This window comes from Siphateles boraxobius, unplaced genomic scaffold, assembly GCF_051911475.1.
Source record: "Siphateles boraxobius isolate OS27281-9 unplaced genomic scaffold, OSU_SipBor_1 30, whole genome shotgun sequence".
Classification (NCBI taxonomy): Eukaryota; Metazoa; Chordata; class Actinopteri; order Cypriniformes; family Leuciscidae; genus Siphateles; species Siphateles boraxobius.
The window spans coordinates 11,843,296-11,864,305 of NW_027508920.1; the positions used below are offsets into that span (position 1 = coordinate 11,843,296).

At 37.6% G+C, this 21,010-nt stretch overlaps 1 protein-coding gene across 2 annotated transcripts in view; it reads right to left on the bottom strand.

Moving 5' to 3' along the window:
• Window positions 1-6,403: 6,403 nt before the first annotated feature.
• Window positions 6,404-21,010, bottom strand: part of mapk6 (mitogen-activated protein kinase 6) — a 29,624-nt gene continuing 15,017 nt past the window's right edge. For both annotated transcript variants that reach the window (XM_077248168.1, XM_077248167.1), the window contains exons 3-6: window positions 10,510-10,654; window positions 9,696-9,860; window positions 9,317-9,518; window positions 6,404-8,990 (exon numbers count right to left, since the gene is read on the bottom strand). In XM_077248168.1, the coding sequence (XP_077104283.1) occupies window positions 7,874-8,990; window positions 9,317-9,518; window positions 9,696-9,860; window positions 10,510-10,654 (1,629 nt within the window). In that variant the 3' untranslated portion in view covers window positions 6,404-7,873. The remainder of the gene's footprint in view (window positions 8,991-9,316; window positions 9,519-9,695; window positions 9,861-10,509; window positions 10,655-21,010) is intronic.

A 21,010-nucleotide genomic window follows, 5' to 3' on the forward strand; every position in this document is an offset into this window, starting at 1 on the left:
GTAATGCCCACACTGTGCCCTCCAAACAACATTTTTCTCCTCTTTTCCACCTCGCCAACGATAACTTCTACTTCACATTGAGTGAAGCTACGTTTTTTTGATTTCCTCTCTATGTTTGCCATAATTTCACAATCTATGAATATTAACTTGTGGGCGTTTCACGGACTATTTATGGGCAACTATGGGCGTGACATGCCGCAAAAGCTGCGCTACATTTAGAATTGTTTGGGATTTATTAAGGAAAAAATGCGAAGGATGTGCGTGCGCACGGTTTTATAAATCCAAATATTTCTGTGCGTACGCACGTCCTATGTTTCATCCGTACGCCACTTCTGACGCAAAACCTACGCAAAGTTTTATAAATGAGGCCCCAGGGGCCTTATTAATAACCATTGCGTACGCACAAAACAGGCCCTGAAAGACCCTCTTACGACGCACAAGTTGTGATTTATAAAAACAAACTTGACGGGGAAATTTGCGCACCTGCACGCAAACTCTGACCCATGCGTACAAACATTTTGGAGATGGAGCAGTTTGGCGACACCGATGGTGAGCTGGAGTTAAATGTCTTTTTGGTCACTTTTAGACAGAAAATCTAAAGAAAGTTATACATATACAGAAAGATAATACAAATATAATTTCACAAACCAAGCCTATCACATGAAGCAAACATCCTTCCCTTCTTAAATGTGCGTGCCAGTGAGCGCGTTTGGCTGTTTAGTGAAACTGACGCATAGCATAACGCATCTAAAACCGTAAATCTTCATTATAAGTCCTAATCATAAATAGGCTACAGTTCATGTTCACAATAACAGTTTAAAGAAATAAAACAATGATTTAAACTTTGTTTTACTTCTGTTGTAACAATTTAGATTAAATATGCCATTCTGATTAATGTAGTTAAACACTTCAATTACATGAAATCATTTCTGAGAAGTTACAACATTTTTTTATATTCAATAAATAAAAATATTTGTTGTGGCTTTCGAACACTTTTCCTCTTGCATGCTGTGTTTTAATGTTTTAACTACAGAGATAATTGCTTATCATGATCAAGGTCTATCTGTTTCCATTAAAACATAAATCAATTAAAAATACTCTTTGCCCAGTGGAAAATATTAAGAAAAACTTTCTCCAAAATGTATTCTATACTATTTGATTTATTTATTCAAAAACAAGGCAAGGATAGGCTACTAGTTTTTGTTAATGTAACTAATGTGACTGCACAGCCGTATTTCATATTTTCCTAATGTCTTGTACCGTTAAACATGTTATCACGTGGATGAATAATCATATGCAAATGATATGCAGCTGAGGATATGCATAGTAAAACTAGGCGTTGTAAGCTCCATATATGGTTGTTTCGGGGAGGAGACGCATGTGTGCACAATCTTCCGTTAACTGGGATTTATAAAGTGAATTCTGGGCAGGTTCTGGCGTACGCACGTTTTATAAGTCTGAATATTTTTTTGCGTACGCCATTTTTAGCTTTCTGGCGCACATACACTTTTAGTAAGGATCCTACGCACAGTTTTATAAATGAGGCCCCAGGTGTTCCCAGTTCAGCTCAAGGAGGATCACTATCCTGCAGAGTTTAGCTTCAAGCCTGATTAAACACACGTGATCTAATCAAGATCTTCAGGATTAGTTTAAAATTCCAGGTATGTGTGTTGGGGCAGGTTGAAGTTAAATTCTGTAGAACGTTGGCCCTCCAGGAGCAGGATGGGACACCCCTGGCACATACATACACTGTCTGGAATGTCCAAACATGGACAAGTGAAGAGATAACAGTGAAAAGTCACAGTAGTATTGGACTGTTATATTAGCACTTGGAACGTTGCTCAACCCCAAAAAAAAAAAAAAAAAAAAAGAAGGAGAGAGAAATGATATATATATATATATATATATATATATATATGTTGTCATTTTGCATGGACCCTCGTGTGTTGTCATTAGGTAATCAAATCAGACTAAAAAGCAACAGAATTCACCAAAAATGTAAGGCAGGAAATATAAACCAGAAGCACTTTGTTTAATAGCAGCATTAATCAGAACATCTCTTTAGTAGAAAGTCCAACAAGTGTTCACATCCTTTCAAAAAGCAGGTTTATTAATAGCACATTTTGTGGGATGGTGTGTTTTAAAGTAAAGGGCCACAATGACACCATCGAGATGCTACTTTAGGGCCATGCTAGCAGTTAAAAGTGCCTGTGTTTGCTGGGTTCTGTGAGTATTTTGGGATGTGTAATGGCTTCCTCCCGCACACACTGCTGTAATTGTGATGAAAACGACCGTCTGTGACCTTGAGTTAAGAAAGTACTCCGTTAATCTGCTATCAGCTGACTACCTTCAAAAGCAGCTTATCCTTTTGTTCCCTTGAGTCGACAGCCATTATTTTTATCCTAACGCCATCTGACAGTTTGAATGCACTCTTGTGTGTGAATGACATGAACCTGGTTTGGATCAGACAGGCATACTGAAAAGCAAAGCATACTCTTACATGGGCTCAGTTTAACAGAGGTCGCAGATGAGGGGAGCAGATCTGTTGGTTTGTTGTAAAAGATCTTATTCAGTTATGGGAAACAGAAGCAAGTGGCGCTTCTTCTGTCTCTATGTACAACCTGTTGTTGTTGATGCCTGTATGGCAAAGCAGGGGAAATGCAAATGGAGAGAGAGTCTTGAAGAATGTGGTGTGTGAAATTCAGCTAGCCACTTAAAAAAGGAAATATTATTATTCCTTACACTGGGATTAAAGATCAGAAGAAACCCTAAACTATAAATATTAAACTTTGGTACATAACTCAGCCAGCACAGTTTGTGTTACGCACATGAATGATATCATATGGCTTGGCTTGTTGAGGAAGGTTGTGATATTTCTTTTCTTAGTACGTTCTTTTCTGATAAATTTACTTGTCACCAAGCAACCATCCAGAAAATGTTAGCTACATGCTAAAAACCACTCAGAACCCATTAGCAACTATATATCAACACCCTCAAAATCATGTAGGCAAATTTTTTCTGTCAAGTACCACTTACAATATGGCAGTGTTTTAGTGTCATGCAGTGTTGTAGTCAAGACCAGCTCATTCAAGTCTATGCTTCTGAGTTCATGATAAGAGAAACACCATGGTCTTGGATCCTGACTCAAAACTGAGGGTACGTTTACGTGACAACAATGTACTGGAAAACTGAAAGGTTTTTCCTTTGTGTAGTTCGCGAACAGATGACAACATTGTCAAAACGATCCCCATTCACACAGATCTGCGAAAATGATTAAAAAGCTTTATTATGCTGCCAGGCCAGTATTTGGTGATGCCTCTTTGTAAAGAAAAATGCTGCGCCTGTAGACTGAACATGCAATGCGCATGACGTCACTGAAACACAAATTCGCGTTTTTGTTATTTATACAGAGAGGATAACGTATCGTCTTCAAAAACTTGCACTTTGAAACACCTTTTCAAAAGCTTTTGCTTTCAGGCCCCCAAAACGCTGTTGTGTAAATGAATGGCCAAAATGGATAAACAATTTCTATTTTTAGTTGAAAATGGTGTAGTGTAAACGGCCCCTCAATCCAAAACCATATTTGACTTGGGCTTGTTATATATATATATATATATATATATATATATATATATATATATATATATATATATATCGTTTTATACGAAGACCAAAAACATTTATTCAAATAATGAAAGACTTGATTGGAAACTTAAATTTCCACGTATTTCACAGACAATATCATAAGATGACATTTACTGCTCCATTAATGAAAAGCTCTGATGGAAAAGATATGACACGCAATCATTTTTAGGTTTTCAGGAGGAGTTGGTCCTTTATTGTTTGCGCTTGAAAAATACAAAGGAAATATTTTCCATTTTTTTGTACATCGTTGTCGTACCAGATTTATTTTCAAAATTGTACTCTTTATTTTTTAACTTTAAAGTGCCAGTAAAATGCCATCGAAACACAATATCTTAAGGAAATGTAAAAATCTACTTTGTAAATGTTAACAATTTTCCCTACACACCCAGGTGTAGTATGTTCTGAGGGCATGAAACCCGTCTCTCTCTGGACTGGAATTCATGTCAACATCCTAATGAAACCAACTGATTAATGTGTGTGTAGAAGAACATAACTCCCTTCGCTTTCTACTTTATACCAAGAGATTAAAGTAGAAATATAATAAGAATATATATATATATATATATATATATATATATATATATATATATTGACTTTATTCTCCTAATATTACTACTTTAATCTTGCAAAGTAACAAGTAATTCTTTAGACCAGGCATAACCCTACTCCTGGAGGGCTACAGTTCCCACATCAGTTCGAACCAACCCTTCTCCAACACACCTATGTGTTATTTTCAAGTAATCCTGAACAACTTGATTAGCCGGTTCAGGTGTATTTGATTAGGATTGGAGCTAAGGGGCCGTTTACACGGCAGATATCAACTAAAAACGTATAAAACGACAACGTGTTTGGGGGCCTGAAATCGCAAACTTTAAGTGCACATTTTTTAAACCGATACGTTATCGTCTCCGTGTAAACTACAATAATGTGAATTTGTGAAAACAGTGATGTCATGCGCATGCATTTATTTTACATGTTCAGTCTGTAGTTCTTTACAAAGTGACAGCGCCAACTTCTGGCCTGGCATGCATAATAAAGCATTTTTTGTTGTTTTCTTCTTCTTTGCAGATCCGTGTGAATGGGGGTTGGTTTGACAATGGTGTCGTCTTTACGCGAAAAATACAAAGGAAATATTTTCCCGTTTTTAGTACATCGTTGTCGTACCCTAAACTCTGCCGAATGTAACCCTCCAGAAACAGGGTTGGCTCTAGATTTATTTTCAAAATTGTACTTTTTATTTTTTTAACTTTAAAGTGCCACTAAAATGCCATCGAAACACAATATCTTAAGGAAATGTAAAAATCTGCTTTGTAAATGTTAACAATTTTCCCTACACACCCAGGTGTAGTATGTTCTGAGGGCATGAAACCCGTCTCTCTCTGGACTGGAATTCATGTCAACATGCTAATGAAACCAACTGATTAATGTGTGTGTAGAAGAACATAACTCCCTCCAGGCTGTGTGGACATGGTAACCACACGCATGTTTTGGCTGATGTTCCTAAGGAACCGGGCATAAGGCTGAAACTCACAGCTGGGCTGCTCTTCAGCTGAGTTTTGTGATCTGATGGTAACCATTCCCATTTAGATATTACAATATATTGAAGTATATTGGGTTCATTTGATATTAGAAAGCTTAATAGTTTTTCACATTCTCAGGTATGATGGTGAACTTATAGAAGTATGTTGCTGTTTGCTAAGGTGCTCTGGACGGCCGTTGTCATGCAGTTGCAAGGTGGTTCCTTACTGGCCAAAATCAACAGTCCAAAGACTTTATATTCTGGTCTCTTTAAAGTAAACCTATGGGATCTTTCCACCATGCAAAAATTGCCATTCAAATTACTTAGTAAAGTAATATCACAACCCCTCAAAACAATCCCCAATATTTGCATACATGTCTGTAGCACACATTGAGTGAGAAATGAAACTAGTAGTGGGCTTCTCAGAGAGGCAACCCAATCCGTGAAGGGAATTTCTCTGCCCCAGGGTCACAAGATCTCATCCTGGCATCATGGCAGACTCTTAAAACATCCGATGCTATGAATAGTTAACAAACAATATAGGACCAACTCCTCCTGAAAAACCTAAAAATGATTGCGTGTCATATCTTTTCCATCAGAGCTCATCATTAATGGAGCAGTAAATGTCATCTTATGATATTGTCTGTGAAATACGTGGAAATTTAAGTTTCCAATCCATTTAGCTACAGGAAAACAATCAAGTCTTTCATTATTTGAAGAAATGTTTTTGGTCATTTGAACTAGTTCGTTGTAAAAGGTCCTCCTGGCCCACCATCAACAATTTATCAGAGCTCAAAATTGTTCAAGACAACTTTGTATATGATGTTATTGGTATTGCTTGGATAGTCTTATGTAACCTAATGCGTTTAGTATTACAGCATCTATCATAGCATATTGGCTTAACCTGCTTCCATAATACTTTGATTTCTCTGGACTGGAGGCACCAGGACCAGGTCCATAATAATTTGTGTTTGAACAATATTTATGATCAAGAATTTTAGATTTTTCCTCAATGACCCTGTGCACAATACTATATGCATCTATATCATAAAATAGCACATGTGATAGTTGCTAGTACTAGATCAGTGACTATAAAGCTCATGAAACATACCCACAGTAAATAATGACCAGTTAGCTGCACAAGTGTGGACGAACAGAAGAAAAACCTTCCTCTGAAACAGAATATTTACATATTTTTGCCCATGTATTAAAAAAATAAACGAGACAAGATGACAGTCATACATTTGCTGGCCATTTTATTAATGTTATTTTACAGTGGATCCAATGATAACAGAATCGAAACCAGCAATTAAAAGGCAAAATAAAAAAAATAAAATAAAAAAAAATTGTGTTCTACATGCTATCTGAACCTAATTCAATCATGCTCGCTTGGAAAAAAATACTTTAATAAAAACATACAATTAAAATAAAATTAATGACTTAAATATACCTCACCATTAACTTCATTTTAAATGTACCTTCCATTGGTTTTCTTCCATGCACAATTTCTAACAATATGTACGTATGCATATATATATATATATATATGTGCATATATATATATAAATAAAGAAAACAAAATTAAGACTTTTAGGCGCGTAAAACGCCGTAAAGCAGTATTCCACTCGTACAAAGCACCTACAAGTTAAAAAAAAATTCTTATGGTGAATCCTTATGAAAACAAACGCTGGAACTTGGGAGAGCGTCATGAACTTCTGTACAACTCAAACGGATGAGCGATCATCCACGGCTAAACGAACACAGAGAGCCAAAACAGACCAGAATGGAAGTCAAATCCCTCACACTGAAAAATTACAACGTTCTTAAAATAAATATCTCACATCTGCTAAAATAAATAATCTTAACACTTCACTATGGCAAATGCAAAATGAAAAAAAGAATCACTGTGCACTACATTGTTGCGAGGACAAGTGTTTCTTTAAAGCACTTCAGTTGGGAGACGGAACCTTCTGCTGTTACCTTGAGGTAGATAACGCCTTTACAAACTTAGTTATCGCATCGCAAGCCTACGGTCGACGCTTGCTGTGCTGGCATCACGTTTGAGGAAGTTTACAGTACGATCAAACTGACAAAAGGCTTTGCTTTTAAATGGAAATGAGGTGGAAAAAGTCAAATAAATACATTAGCCTTAGTTTAAAAACAAAAACAAAAGGAAGAGAAAGGCCAAGACGCACTGCTTATGTCTGTCCTATTGGCTGTCAGTCAGAAGGTCACATTATGATGTCAGTGGCAGCATCTCCCACTTAGTGCATTATTCCACCCTTTTTTTCTCTATTCCTTTGCTTGCAATGAATAAACCATCCATTTCTCTACTTAACAGTTGTTCCGCTGTCTTTCACTAACCTTTTTCTGAATCTACAGTACACTGTGTGCAAATGTCATGCCGTTAGTTTCTTTCTTATATATATATATATATATATATATATATATATATATATATATATATATATATTCAGAGTTGGAAATGAAAATTAGAGGGCAAAAAAAAAACATGTTTCATGTGTAGGAAAACAGTCCAGCACTTTGGATGAACTTACTAACTGAATTCATTAACATTTAATCCACAAATTTAAAAAAAGAAAAAGTTTCCTTAAAAAGTAACCATATGTAAAAAGATAAATGATTCAAGTACTTAAATACATAACTCTATAAAAAATAAGCTGGACACTGCTTGAACGGGGTGGTTTTTTAATTTAAATGCTTGAAAATGCTGCTGTAGGTTTTATGGGCGATTTGGGGGGAGCGTTTAACAGCAGAGGGTGTTAGCGTGGCCTGGATGGACTTCAGAGGAATGTCAGCCGCTCCTTCGAACCCCGGAATTGCCAGAGACTCCAGCTGCATGTTAAAGACTAACTCGCCACCACAGGATATGAAGTCACCCTCGGGAGCAGACAACTCGACGGGCTCCGGGATCTCGGACTCAGCCTCCTCGCGCTTGCTGAAGAGCCGGTCTAGGTAACTGCTCTGGCAGCTGCTGTTCTCCTTCTGGAGCTGCTCGTCTTTGCGGACATCCCAGCAAGCCTCATCGATCAGGCTGCTCTCGGCAACGCCAGTGTCCATGAAACTTTCCCAAGGACAGGGTGCCCGAACACCGAGCTGTGCCAGGTTGACTAGACACTTCTCTTCTTTTTCCTGACTGATGGACTTGGACATGGAGCCGCAAGGAGCACGAGTGTCCAGTTGGGAAACTGAGGTGTTTAACTCATTTAGGAGGTCAACGTCACCGGATTCCGGCTGGAGGCTCAGTTTGATGGTGCTGGCAATAAACGAGTCAAAGTCGAAGCCCTGGTTGTGGTTCTGGTGTTTTTCTTGTTCACGATCCTTCTTGGCCACGCTGTGGTTCTGAGACGCTTCCTGCAGGGCGATCTGGGCCTTGACCAGTCCGTTCTTCTCACACTTGCTCTTGCCCTTTTTGTCTAACTTCTCTTTGCTCTGTTGCTCTTTCCAGTTAGAGAGGTTGATGATGAGTTTGGGCTCGTAGTAGTGGTTCACCTCACTGCCCCTCCAGATCAGATTATCCAGGTAGGATGGGGAAACAGCTTTGTAGTTGCAAGTGTAGCTGCACTCTTGGTCGCAGTACTTGTTCTCATGGTGATCTTCCTCTTCCCACGAGTGCTCTGAGAGGTCAAATGATGGATCTTCTAGGAACTTTTCGCACTCTCCATCCATGTATTTCCGTGGGTCGATTTGGACCTCCTCCTCGTCTGTGCCATCTGACATCGCTCGAGGATCACGCTGTACATCTTCCACTTCATGGGTGCTGTGCAGGTGCCAGTCCTGATCAGAGAACTGACTGTCATGGTACCTACAGTGGGAAAAAGAACAACAAATGTAAATTGATCTGGGTTATCTGATTTTATTGCGGATCTGAAATGTTATAAAACTGTAAGCTTGACGAACAGTTTTGGAGACTTCTGCTTTTAATCATTCAATTATGTAGGAGCTGTACTGAAATATTGCTTACAAAGAAAATAGATGCCCAGAAGCAATCTTGCCATTGAAACGATGGCAGCCAGGAGAACTGACTTTCCTTAAATGGGCTTTGCTTACACTTACACTGCTCCTACCGAAAGTCAAGTCTCACAGAATGATGAAAAGATGCTGGTATTTCTCCATTAACTGTGAGCTCACCTTTCGCAGTTGTAGATGTGACTGTGGCTCTCATCCATCAGCAAGATGTCATCCACCTCATCCTCAATGTGGAAAGGGTGCGATGACACTGGTTCGTCTAATGGGAATGAGTAATCGCTCATGTATGGGTGAGCAAGAGCCTCTTCTGCAGTGAGCCGGTCCATGGGGTTAAAGGTCAAGATCTTCTCCAGGAAATCCAAGGCTGCCGTAAACAAATGAACAATAATACATCAGATTTAGCCTGGCATTTATGTTTCCTTTACCAACACAATATGGATTAGCATCAACAGTAGCAGAACAGAAGTTTCCAGGAATTTAAGTGTCCATAAATCGTTTCTATGAAATGTATGCATTCTGCAAACATGCTTGTGCATCTTACCCTCAGGGCTGACACCAGGCAGTAACTTGGCAAGCGGCGTGTGTGGTTCTGACATGTCGTTCCTGATAAAGACGGGTATTACACTTTGAAGCTCCAGTCGGTCTTCCTCATGGACTACCGGAATGGATTCCAGAATCAGCTGCATCTGTTCCAGCTCGTGAGCTCCTTTAATTCAGAAAATCTGGGTCAAAGCAAATGCACCGCCAATATTTGACAACAGACACTTGTATACTCGAAAAACTGGTCTAGTTTAGTGTGCATGTTTGTCAAGACTGATAGCTAATTTCAACCTCCATTTGACAAATGAATTTCCATGACTTTTCCAGTTGTTAAGGATTATTGGATACAGACTTGTAAAAATACATTTATAGAGACTGAGCTCAGAAAGAGTAGTTTATAGGCAATTCATTATATTGGAGCTGAGTAACAAAAAAAAATGTATATTCAATAGAAGCATTTCCATGACCTCTTAAAAATGTATTAATTTCAATAACTTTTGAAGGCCAGGAAATCATAATTTTTAAATCATAATTCTTCAGATATTTCCTAAGCCTGCATCCAAACTAAAACACCAAAACCAACAGTTCTGTCCCAATTTCCAAAAAGTTTGAGTTCACAGAAAGAGCTTCTCTCTCTTAACTACAACGCAAGAAAAAAAAAATATTGTCCTAGTTTATTTTAATACATGGCCACAGGAAATGACCTTCAACTACCTGATCATTGTGTGCGCAAGATAATATAGTCACCAAGATAAGAACTAAAAAAAAATAGGCAGAATACATTCACACACAGAGACTCTGTTAGAGTTTAATACCTGCAAAGAGTGTTTTTCCAGTCAGCATTTCAGCAAAGATGCACCCAGCGGCCCACATGTCAATGGCTTTGGTGTAGTTATTTGGGGAAAGGAGCAGACGAGGAGAACGATACCATTTAGTGACCAGTCCCTCAGACAGATGCCCCTATGGAAAAGACATAACCAATGTCAGTGTCAAGACAAAGATCCTTGGAAATAACACTGAACAAAAATCCTCCAAAGGTTTGCAGAAACTGTAACTGTAAATGTATATATATAAAACCTACTGCATGAGCAGTTGATTTATGTTCTTCATGTCTCATCTTGTTCATTGACGAGGTCATGCACTATATGGCATGTATGAAACACTCGGGACAGCTGTACCAGACATTTCCTGAGTAAAGCAGCCAGCACATGGCCCAGTTTCACATCTACCCTTTAAATGAAAAGGCTTATAACTACATGAACATTTTTAATTTTCAATTGTCAGTTTCAAACTATACTACAGTCAGACACATTGTTATTTTCCAAAACATTTTAATGAATTATGGGTCACTATAGTGTATGTTTACAAGTGTAAATTGTTGCGTAAATTGTCGTCTTTGGTCAGTTTTTTTCCCTTTCAGGTAAGCTACCGTTATGACAATCACAAACACTCTCAACATGCATCTCTATAACACAGTGGGTTTAATGGCACAGGCATTTGAGTGTAACTACTGCCCCCCTTGAGTACTATGGTTTGTTAACAAGAATTCACATTTATGCTCAACAGGACCAAGGCTTTGCCAAACTAACCATTGTATGCTATGCTTCTGGCCTATAGATCTAAAGGACACACATAAAGATGATGACTCAAGGACGACACATGGACAGACAGACAGATCAGCAGTCCCTCTTGACAAAGAACCAGGATAATCCGCCTCGTGCCCGACACAATGGCAGACAGACAGAAAAGTCATTGACATTAGCCTGCACCACTGGGTCAATGTTCATTAGAGCTGCACTATTCTGTAGAAATTGAGAATCACGATTTATTTGTTGCAGTTTCAAATAGAGATCACAATTCTGAACAGACCACTAAACAAAACATGTAAGTAACAGGAGGTTCTGACAAATGTTAATTGCTGCAGTCTATTTAAAAGGTTTAATATGAGTAAAAAATGTAATTAAATAAAGATAAAAACACCCACATGATCTCATTCCTAAATGACAACGATTCGGCCATGTCTTTTAAACCTTTGACAAAATACTTGGAGAAAAGTATGATATATCATACTTTTAAAAGACATATCAAAGGTTTAAAAGACATGGCCGAATCGTTATTTAGGAATGAGATCATGTGGGTGTATGAATCGAGATTGTGATTTCTTTTTTAATGATTATTCTTGCAGCTCTACTGTGCATAGTATCAAACATTCTCACACAGACTCAGTGTCCAGCCAATGGCCCAAAACAAAAAACGTGATTGAGTCCATTTATTAATACACAGTTCACTGCAAGGGCTATTTCTGTCTACATCCATGGTAATGTATTTTTGCAGGGTATCGGTCAAGCTGTTTAAAACAGATTACAGCAGACCACGTACACAATTGGCCATTAAAAAACCTTCTCTGGACCAACAAATACCAACAGACTATCCTTTTACATCACAAACAGACCTCAGTGACCTTTTACTCCCTCTTAAAACAGAACAGATGCTTGGAAGAACACCAACTTAAAAAGATTACTAAACAATTGTCATAGTCATAGTTTCTGCGTCAAAGGTCACGCGCAGGGTTACATAATGCAATGAGAGCAGATTACCTGGAAGTAGATTACGAACATTCAGATCGCATTCTACTCAAAGACTGTGTGAAAGAAAGATCCTGCTAAGGGATTAAACTTAAAACTCTCATGCTAAAGAGACCAGACTGATGCTCAATAGAAAGAGAAAACCAATCGGCTGTAATGGCAAAATTAGACTTTAGATTTTTACATTAAGCTGTACTTCCAGGAAAGTGGTTCCTTGCTAGCCCAAGTCAAAGAAGCCCATCCACAAGTCTGTAGATATGGCTTCGGGGTTCTTCCATATAAATATACACTGCACAATTAATCGTTTATAGAGGGGAAAAGGGAAAAGGGAAAAAAAGAAAAGATTTGGAATCTCGATTCAAACAACAAATGATTCAATGATCTAATTCCTAAACGACAATTCGCCTGTCTATTAAACCTTTGACAAAATCACACTGGAACATTAAACCCTGCATTGGCTCTGCCGCTGACCCAGAGAAAGCAGTCATCATGTATAAAACAGCTTCACAAACAGTCTTTTCAACCACACAGGATTGTTATTTCTGTGCTACAAATATTCATATTACAGAAATACGGAAGCGATCAAAAGAGAGAAATCACCTTTTGAAAGTAACTTGGTGCTTTAAGTAACGATTGTATCAACTACATTGTTACGCCACCAGGTGACAACAAGTGACAATATATTTGTAATTTAATCATTCAAGAGATTTGTTTAAAAACGGCAATTCATCCAGTATTGAAACGAGTATTTATGAGTGATCATTGAATCATTCATACTTAACCCTTTCACATGTAAGTTTAAAATATTCTAACTGACCCCCCAGAGTGAGTTTTTCAAGGCGACCGTTATTTAGAACTTGTCACTTTAATGTTTCCATGGTGACGCGTCATTGCTTGTCACGTGACACAGCGCAACCACAACACAGCGCTGTATGAATGATGATCTGCTTTTATGTCATTTTCCCTTTTTTATTAAAAATATTCACAAATGTATTAGCTATAGCATGAAACACTGATATTTCGATTGTCGAATATGTGCAAGTGGATGTGTTTTGTTGTTTAAACACCTTTATAACGATCGCGTTAGTTGAGCTGTATGCGCGATGGGCAGCGCCATGTTAGTTTGTTTCACAGTTCAGAGAATGGGATCTGTTGGATTTACAACACGTCAATTCCTCAACTTCTCACGAAATACATGAAAGTAAGTGGCCGGTGAACTGGGAGAAGAATAGGGTCAAATGTAAAGCTACTTACATAATGTGTATCTGATATGAATAAAATGTGTCGTCTTATTATAATGTAATGTATTATAATGTTATTATTGCCGCTTCCATAGACATCAGTGTGTATTTTACAAACTCAAAATCATTGTTTTGCTAGTACTTGTGTGTATTTAAATATCTGAAACCTAAAATAAACATTATGTGGTTGAAAACACTGAATAGTTGTGATATATGACAGCACTTAGTGCGTCCTTCTCTGGCTCAGCGCCAGCAAACGCGCGAAAGCACATTTGAATTTAGCAGTTGATCACATGATGCACTGACCGTTCTAATCACACCGGTGTGATCGTACACTCCAGGGACCAGCCAAGACTGATCACACCGGTGTGATCGTACGTGCGAAAGGGTTAAAGATTTTTAAAATAATTCAGATTAATAAAACATTTTAAGTAAACTGCAGAAATTAATTGTCACAACCTCTAGTAAATTACGTTATTTTGTTCAGAATGTTGGAAGAATCGCAATCTCAGTTTGAAACAAAATCGTGATTCTCAATTTATCTAGAATAGTGCATTTCTACTTATTCAAACACGCACACCCACCCCTAGTAAAATTATTTTTTTATATTCAATTATTTTTTCAGGGATATATTACAATAGTAATGTTTCTTGTTTTGATTTTTAAATAACAATACTAAAGCACAAATTAGGTATTTGACTCAATAGTTTAATAGAACAAGCATGTAAAATAGCAAGAGAGATGACAAGCACAATAAGGAAAATATTAAAAATTAGGTTTATTTCCAAACTTTTCTTTCTGCTGTTCATATTGAGATTCCCTAGCCTGGCTAATGTCAGACCTCGTCTCATTGAAACGTGGGTCTGGGAACCACGTTCATTTTCACGCATTTTAAGCGTGGTTTACGAATGCCCAGAGCCGTTTATTGGGTGCTACGAATGTCTATCAAATGCGCCTGTACGTAGCTCAATCGTTTCAATTATACGCATGTAGAGCAACAGAAATTGGACGAGGAAGAACACGATGGGTCAGAGATTTAACTAAACTACTTAGAACAATATCTAAGGCTGCATCGAAAGGTAACTTCGCGTCTGCTGCCATGTTGGATCCATAGGTTTAAATCTCCAAGATCCAAAGGTAACTGCTTCGGTGTGTCGCATAGACATCGTCATCGTCTTGCTGCTCCCTCCCCGTTCTGTGATTAGTCCCCTCGCTGAGGCGAAAATCTGGTCCATGGAATCCAGGGTGCCTAGCAGCGTGAATAAAAACGAGCTGCGTGCAAAGCAGCATGGGGAAACCCAGGCTAGACATTCCCCACAAACCAGAGAATTCCCCACAAACCAGTGCTTATCTGGAGTGTAATGATACCCTCATGTCACGATTCAATACAAATCACGATACAATACGGTATTATTGCGATACTCCCAAGACATATGGTATAAAAAAAAAATTTTTTACGGTTAATTAAAATGCTAAATTTGGTATACATTGGGGGTGGAAATGAATAGGCTTGGACTTGGTACTGGTAACCCAATGCACAGGACAACGGTGAAACCAGAATAAAAATATTCATGATTCTGAAACTGAAAATACAGATTTATTTTAGATGAATATGCTTGCACTGTCACTGACTAGACATTTAAAATAATGTATGCCACTTTTTACTGGTAACAATACATTTGGCATTATCAAGAACCACAAATATTCCCCCATTGCATTAGTATACATTATATATAGTAGTTTAATGATGTAGTACTGACACTAAAACTCAGCAAACTTAAATTTTTTCCTCACACAGTACTTTTTATTTTGGGTGAACTATACACAATACATGTCACAATCCACGATACATATTGTGCATTTTTGTATTGCGATATATTGTGACACCCTTAGTGCTTATTCAGGAAAAGACAAGAGCAGAGTCTCAAAGGGTCAACAAGTTTCTGCTTAAATGCTTCTTGAGAAAGTCAAGCCAAGCTAGTCATGACACATTTTAGGCAACTTATTTGAATGTTAACTGAATCCACCCTCGCTGGTGGCATGAGGCGGCAGATGACTCATACAGACCGTGAGATGGGCTCCTAAACAAACAGGAGGATTAAATGCCAGACAGAATTGAGAGACCCCACCACACCTCATATTTATTGTCATTTGCTAGAGCAACCATTACTATAGCTCAAAATTAGGGGACTGTTTGCAATACTTCAAATCACACAGCTTGAGGGAAAAGAGTCACATTTTTATCCCTTATATAAGAAAAAGAAAAAAAAAAGAAAGAAAAAAACACCACCTCACTTTGATCTTTCATGTGAGAAAGCAGTGTATATATTTTTTTTCAGTTCTGAGATCATCGGAGACCACAGAAGTAGGTCAAATTCAAGTCTGGTAAAGGAGTGGAGTTCAGAGCTCCCCTGTAAAATGAGTCAATGTCAGATATTGCTGAGAGGAGTGAAAAACATTGGGCCCAATTTATGCCTCTAAAAGTCCCCTGTGTACAAGAAACAGTCTCTTTTCACACCACATTTAACATACACACATGTGCACAATAAACAGAGAAGCCCCTCTGCAGCTCATTCGGGCGGGGTTACAGCCTTTGGTAAACTGACAAAAACAAAAACCTCAAAGAGCTGCAGAGAAGAGGAAGAACAAGTCTGAACCCAATGACACAAGCAAAGATCAAAAGCAGGACTTGGAGGAAGACCAGAATCTAGAGTGCTCAGCCAAAAACAGACAAAGAGAAGAGAGGAGAGGGAGAAGGGAAGTAGGGGGTTGATCCGAACATGAATTCCAAACATTCCTCAGACTGGGTCTGATTTCTAGAGCAGAGCATAAAAAGACCCTCTAAAAACAAGCAGCTGCCCTTTAATACAGGACCCTTCTCACAATACTTAATGTGTTCACTTCTACACTTAATATTTTTTTCTCTAAGGTCTGCCTATTCTTATGGGGGGGGGGTTTTTGCATCAGAAAATCTACATCCGGTCTACATGATTTCACAGCTTTTTTTACACTTAGTAAACAGGCCATTTGCTACTGTACCTTTAAGACTTGTATGTAAAAGACTCCAGACTAACTTTTACTACACAGCATAAACCTGTGTAGAAGGTTAAATCTTTGAGTGATCTTTTGTAATAAATATTATTATTATTATTAGGTAAGAGTTCATACATTGATTTACTGATGAAAAATAACCAATAATTTTCTAATAAAGAATGACTAACTACTCTGAGGATTAATTAACTATAAAAAAAAATCAGGAGGGGGGAAATATTTGATTAATCGGGTGGGGGGTGGAGAATCGGAACAGATTTTTAAAGTATATATATATTTATAGTGTAATAAATGTTCCAGCCCTACATTAATGTTAATGAAAAAAAGAAAGAAATCACTAATCTTGACTGAATAACTTTTGTATCTTTAAATAGCTAAATCTACATTGTATATGCCTGTTGTTCGGCTATATTGCTGTAATGCGTGTCTGTCTATTAGGCTTGCTGCAATAGTCTGCTACACAGTATTCAGCCGCGCACACACATTACATCACATGCCCACCATGGCACCACCTCCCACTGTTATAGTAATAAATAGTAATATTTTATAGTAATAAAAATAATTTAGTTCAGTTAGAGATAAAACTACAGTTAAAAACTGAATGTCTGCTCAATTTAGCGTGAGCCAAATGAGAGTTGCAGCACAGATCAGCATTATGTACGCTTATTCGCTTGTTAATAAAAGTTCTATGTTTAAAATAAGAGAGTTTGTCAGTACTATTTTGTTGTGCTTTTCATTAAGAATAATAATGAATTCAAAAATTTGTCGCCCTCGAACTGCCATTAATTCATAAGCAATTTAAAAGTGAGATGGAAAAGAGGGAAAAACTTGCACTTCTAGTTAGGATGCAGCCTTTAAAGGTAGTTGCCCATTTAGGTAGTGGCTATGGTTTGGAATCGTGGTCAACCAAAATATCTGTAGATATCTAGAATTATTTGATAATCAGCATCAGCCGATACATTTTTTTCTGTACGGCCGATAACTAAGTGTCGGCAGTGGACTTTTGAAAATCCATATCATCGATCACTAGTTTGGCACAAAGCTCATGTTAGCGTAACAAAAAAAGCTATCAAAGGAATGAGAAAATATGTCCCAATTAACAAATCATTTGCCTCTGATGCAGGGAATAATAATCCACTAAACAATTACTTTCTTACATAAAGAACATTCTGAATCTGGAAGGGATCGAGTCAAAGCTTCCAGTCACATATGAATCATTACCTCTAAAGGTCTGATAAACCTCGTTCAAACATTTCTTAATTGCACTTTCTCTAGCAATGCCATGCTCCAAACAATGTTTTTTTTTTTCTTTTAGCCAGAGAGCTTTGCTTATATTTAGCACTTAAACAGGCTGTTTGAATTATAGCTTGCAGCTAGATCTTATTTAGCTCTTTAAACATGACCCCATTTCTATGGAAAGAAACTCAGTCCAATTGGATGCCGGCAATTGGCAAAACTGACTTCATTGGGTTATCTTTTGAAGCAAAACAACCCTCTAGTTGGATGAAGAGAAAAACTTAATTCACAAAAAAAGTATCCCCCATGCTAGAACTGCACGGTTATGGATAGCCTAAATTGAGAATCATGATTTCTTGTAAAAAGATTTCTTAAAAAAAAAAAAAAAATCTAATTTCTACCATGATTCTGAAAGGACTTTGACTATTAAAATTAGAAATTAAAAACACTGTTTGAATGATTCAATGACTCTCAAATACTTCACTTAGTTAATTACTGGAAGAATTAGCATTTTTTAACAAAACTCTTGAATGAATGCTTCAATGACAATGATGTGATACAATCTTTGTTTGAAGCATCAAGCTACTTTCAAAAGGTGATTTACTCCATTTGGATCACTTCCATAGACATCAGTGTTTATATCCAATTCCAAACTGTAAGCTTGGATAACTTTTAAACTTGTATATTGCAACACAGAAATAGCCTAATAATACTGTGTGGTTTAAAAAACATTGTAAAGCAATTTCATACTTATACATAACAACTGCTCTATCTGGGTCAGCAGCTGCACAAACACAGATTCGAATGTTCACCTGTGATCGTACTTGTCAAAGATTTAATAGTCATAGCCAAATCATTGTTATTTAGGAATAACATAGCATGGGTGTCAGAATCAAGAACACAACCTTTTAACGATTAATTGTGGTGCTCTACCCTCTGCCCTAACATCCCATCACATTTTACGTCAAGGTCAATTTGACGTGTGTAAGAATTAAAAATAAAAAGAATATAACCTAAAACTAGAGACTGGAATGGCTGACACATACAGCCGACGCGAAACAAAGTGACAAGACAATAGAACACATTACAATCAGTGGTACTGTCTAGACTGGACGTGGTGCGCAGTGACATAAACTGATGCCAAATTCTTTTTCTGACGTACGCCAAGCACTTGCTGTCTAACAAGGACATATGAATTTGGAACGGTCGCTTTGACACGTCCAGTGTAGACGCAGTGCTTCCCACAAACCTCTATAAGCCACCACTGAAGTGCTGACTGCAGGAAAGGGTCGTTTCGCAAAGGCATCACTCACACACACACACACACGCGCGCTCCACTCTTTCTCCATCCATCAATGCACACAACAGCTTAAACAGGTCAGCAAAAGTGAGTTTGACAATAGCAGTTTGACAATACTCAATGCAGCAAAGAGAAAAATCGAGAGGAAGACAAAAGGAGGCATGGATAGAAGCAAAAGAAGTGTGAGAAAGGTTGCTTCTCACCATCTTTTCTGGCCTCTTCTACAAAAACATGACATTTTACTGAGATTCCGTAACCATAAATGTGAATACACAAATTAATATGAGATTATGGTTATACTAAGACCATGTATGGGTTATGTAAATGTGTTACATGTGCCACTTTTAATTGGAATTCTGTCATTTCAAAACCTTAATCAGAATATGCCGTTTTTCTAATACCTGCGTGTGTCTGTAAAACAGTATTCGAGCACTATAAGAGACAGGTACTGTGAAAAGTTCAGCTATCAAAGTCAAGATAACCATTTCTGGAGCAAAGAGGGAACAAATTCCGCACAAGATTACAAAATAAGGGACATAAATCATACACAGGTGGGTAAAAGCATCAAGACTTTCATAACCTACACTCAAATTCATTGCACTCATGTGAATTAAAATTAATGAATGGTTAAATTACTGTGCAAGTGCACTAAAAATTAACTCGAATGACAAGAAAACAGTGGGAAAAGAGCATGCGTCAAGTTTTTATAATATGCTTATTGCACAGATTACTCCAACTACAGATGAACCAAAACAGAGACACCAACACTGAAATTAAAGGCTTAATTTAGCCATAAACTGAAAATTGTATCTAAAAATGTATTTATTTATTACATAAGTTAAACACTCAAATAAAAGAGTTGTATATAAATATTTAAACTGCACATATGGCAGTTTTTATATAAACTTTCCATTCCGTTTTTACTTGTTGGAAAAAAAAAAGCATTTAAACAGTGACTAATAACTTGTTTTCATGACAGATGTGATATATTCTCAAATCTTATTCAGAATAATTTATGCTTTTTTCTATGCATGAATGGTCAATGAATCGGATTTCTCAAACTTTCAAGTTGTCAAGCTAGTAGAGCAGCTGAATCAGTAATTACAGTACCAGAGCCTGAGATATCGTCTCTCAATTTTCTTGTTCCCTGTAGAACAAACCCAGACCAGAGTATGTGTGGGGGAGTGACAGCAGCTATTCATAGCCGAAGCAGGAACAGCTCTCGCTCTAAAAGGCCTTGGAGGAGGCTTGTCTGAGTACATGTGTGAGGGGAGATCTGGCTGGCATATGATCATGTGAGCCCATTAGGGGTGTCACTATTCTCCAAATCCTCGATTCGATTACATTTTCGATTCTAAGGTCACGGTTCGATTCTCGATTTTTACTTTTTTTTTATTTAAGCACAGGTTGCTGTTGCTCCTAAAAAGCTGACATCAGTTCATCGCAATCTCACACATCTCTGTTATTATCAATGAAGCTGACTGCACAATGAATCTTTCATAATATATAGCCTACACTTTGTTTGTTATAATTAGAGGATTTGCCAGCTTACAGAATTCAGCACTGAACAAAAAGTCGGTTTTGAGCGGTGAGGAGAATCCCTATCTTAAATGCTTCTGATTGGCCATTGCGTTCAAGAAATCAACACACATGTCTGTGATTGGCTAAATCGCTCAACGCTGCAAATATGTCATGAATAGAAACTCTGGCCTTTAAATCGTTTCTATTTTGTTTTAGTTGTTCTTGTTGCTTTTCTGTAACAGATAAATAAAAATGTATTAGTTTTTATATGTTTTATTCATAGATATTTAGTTTGCGGGAGTCCCGCGAATCGTTTTATTCTCCCGCACACACAGAGTGAGTGCATTACCGCCCGCGCTCGCACTCGGCCATCAAATCTAGT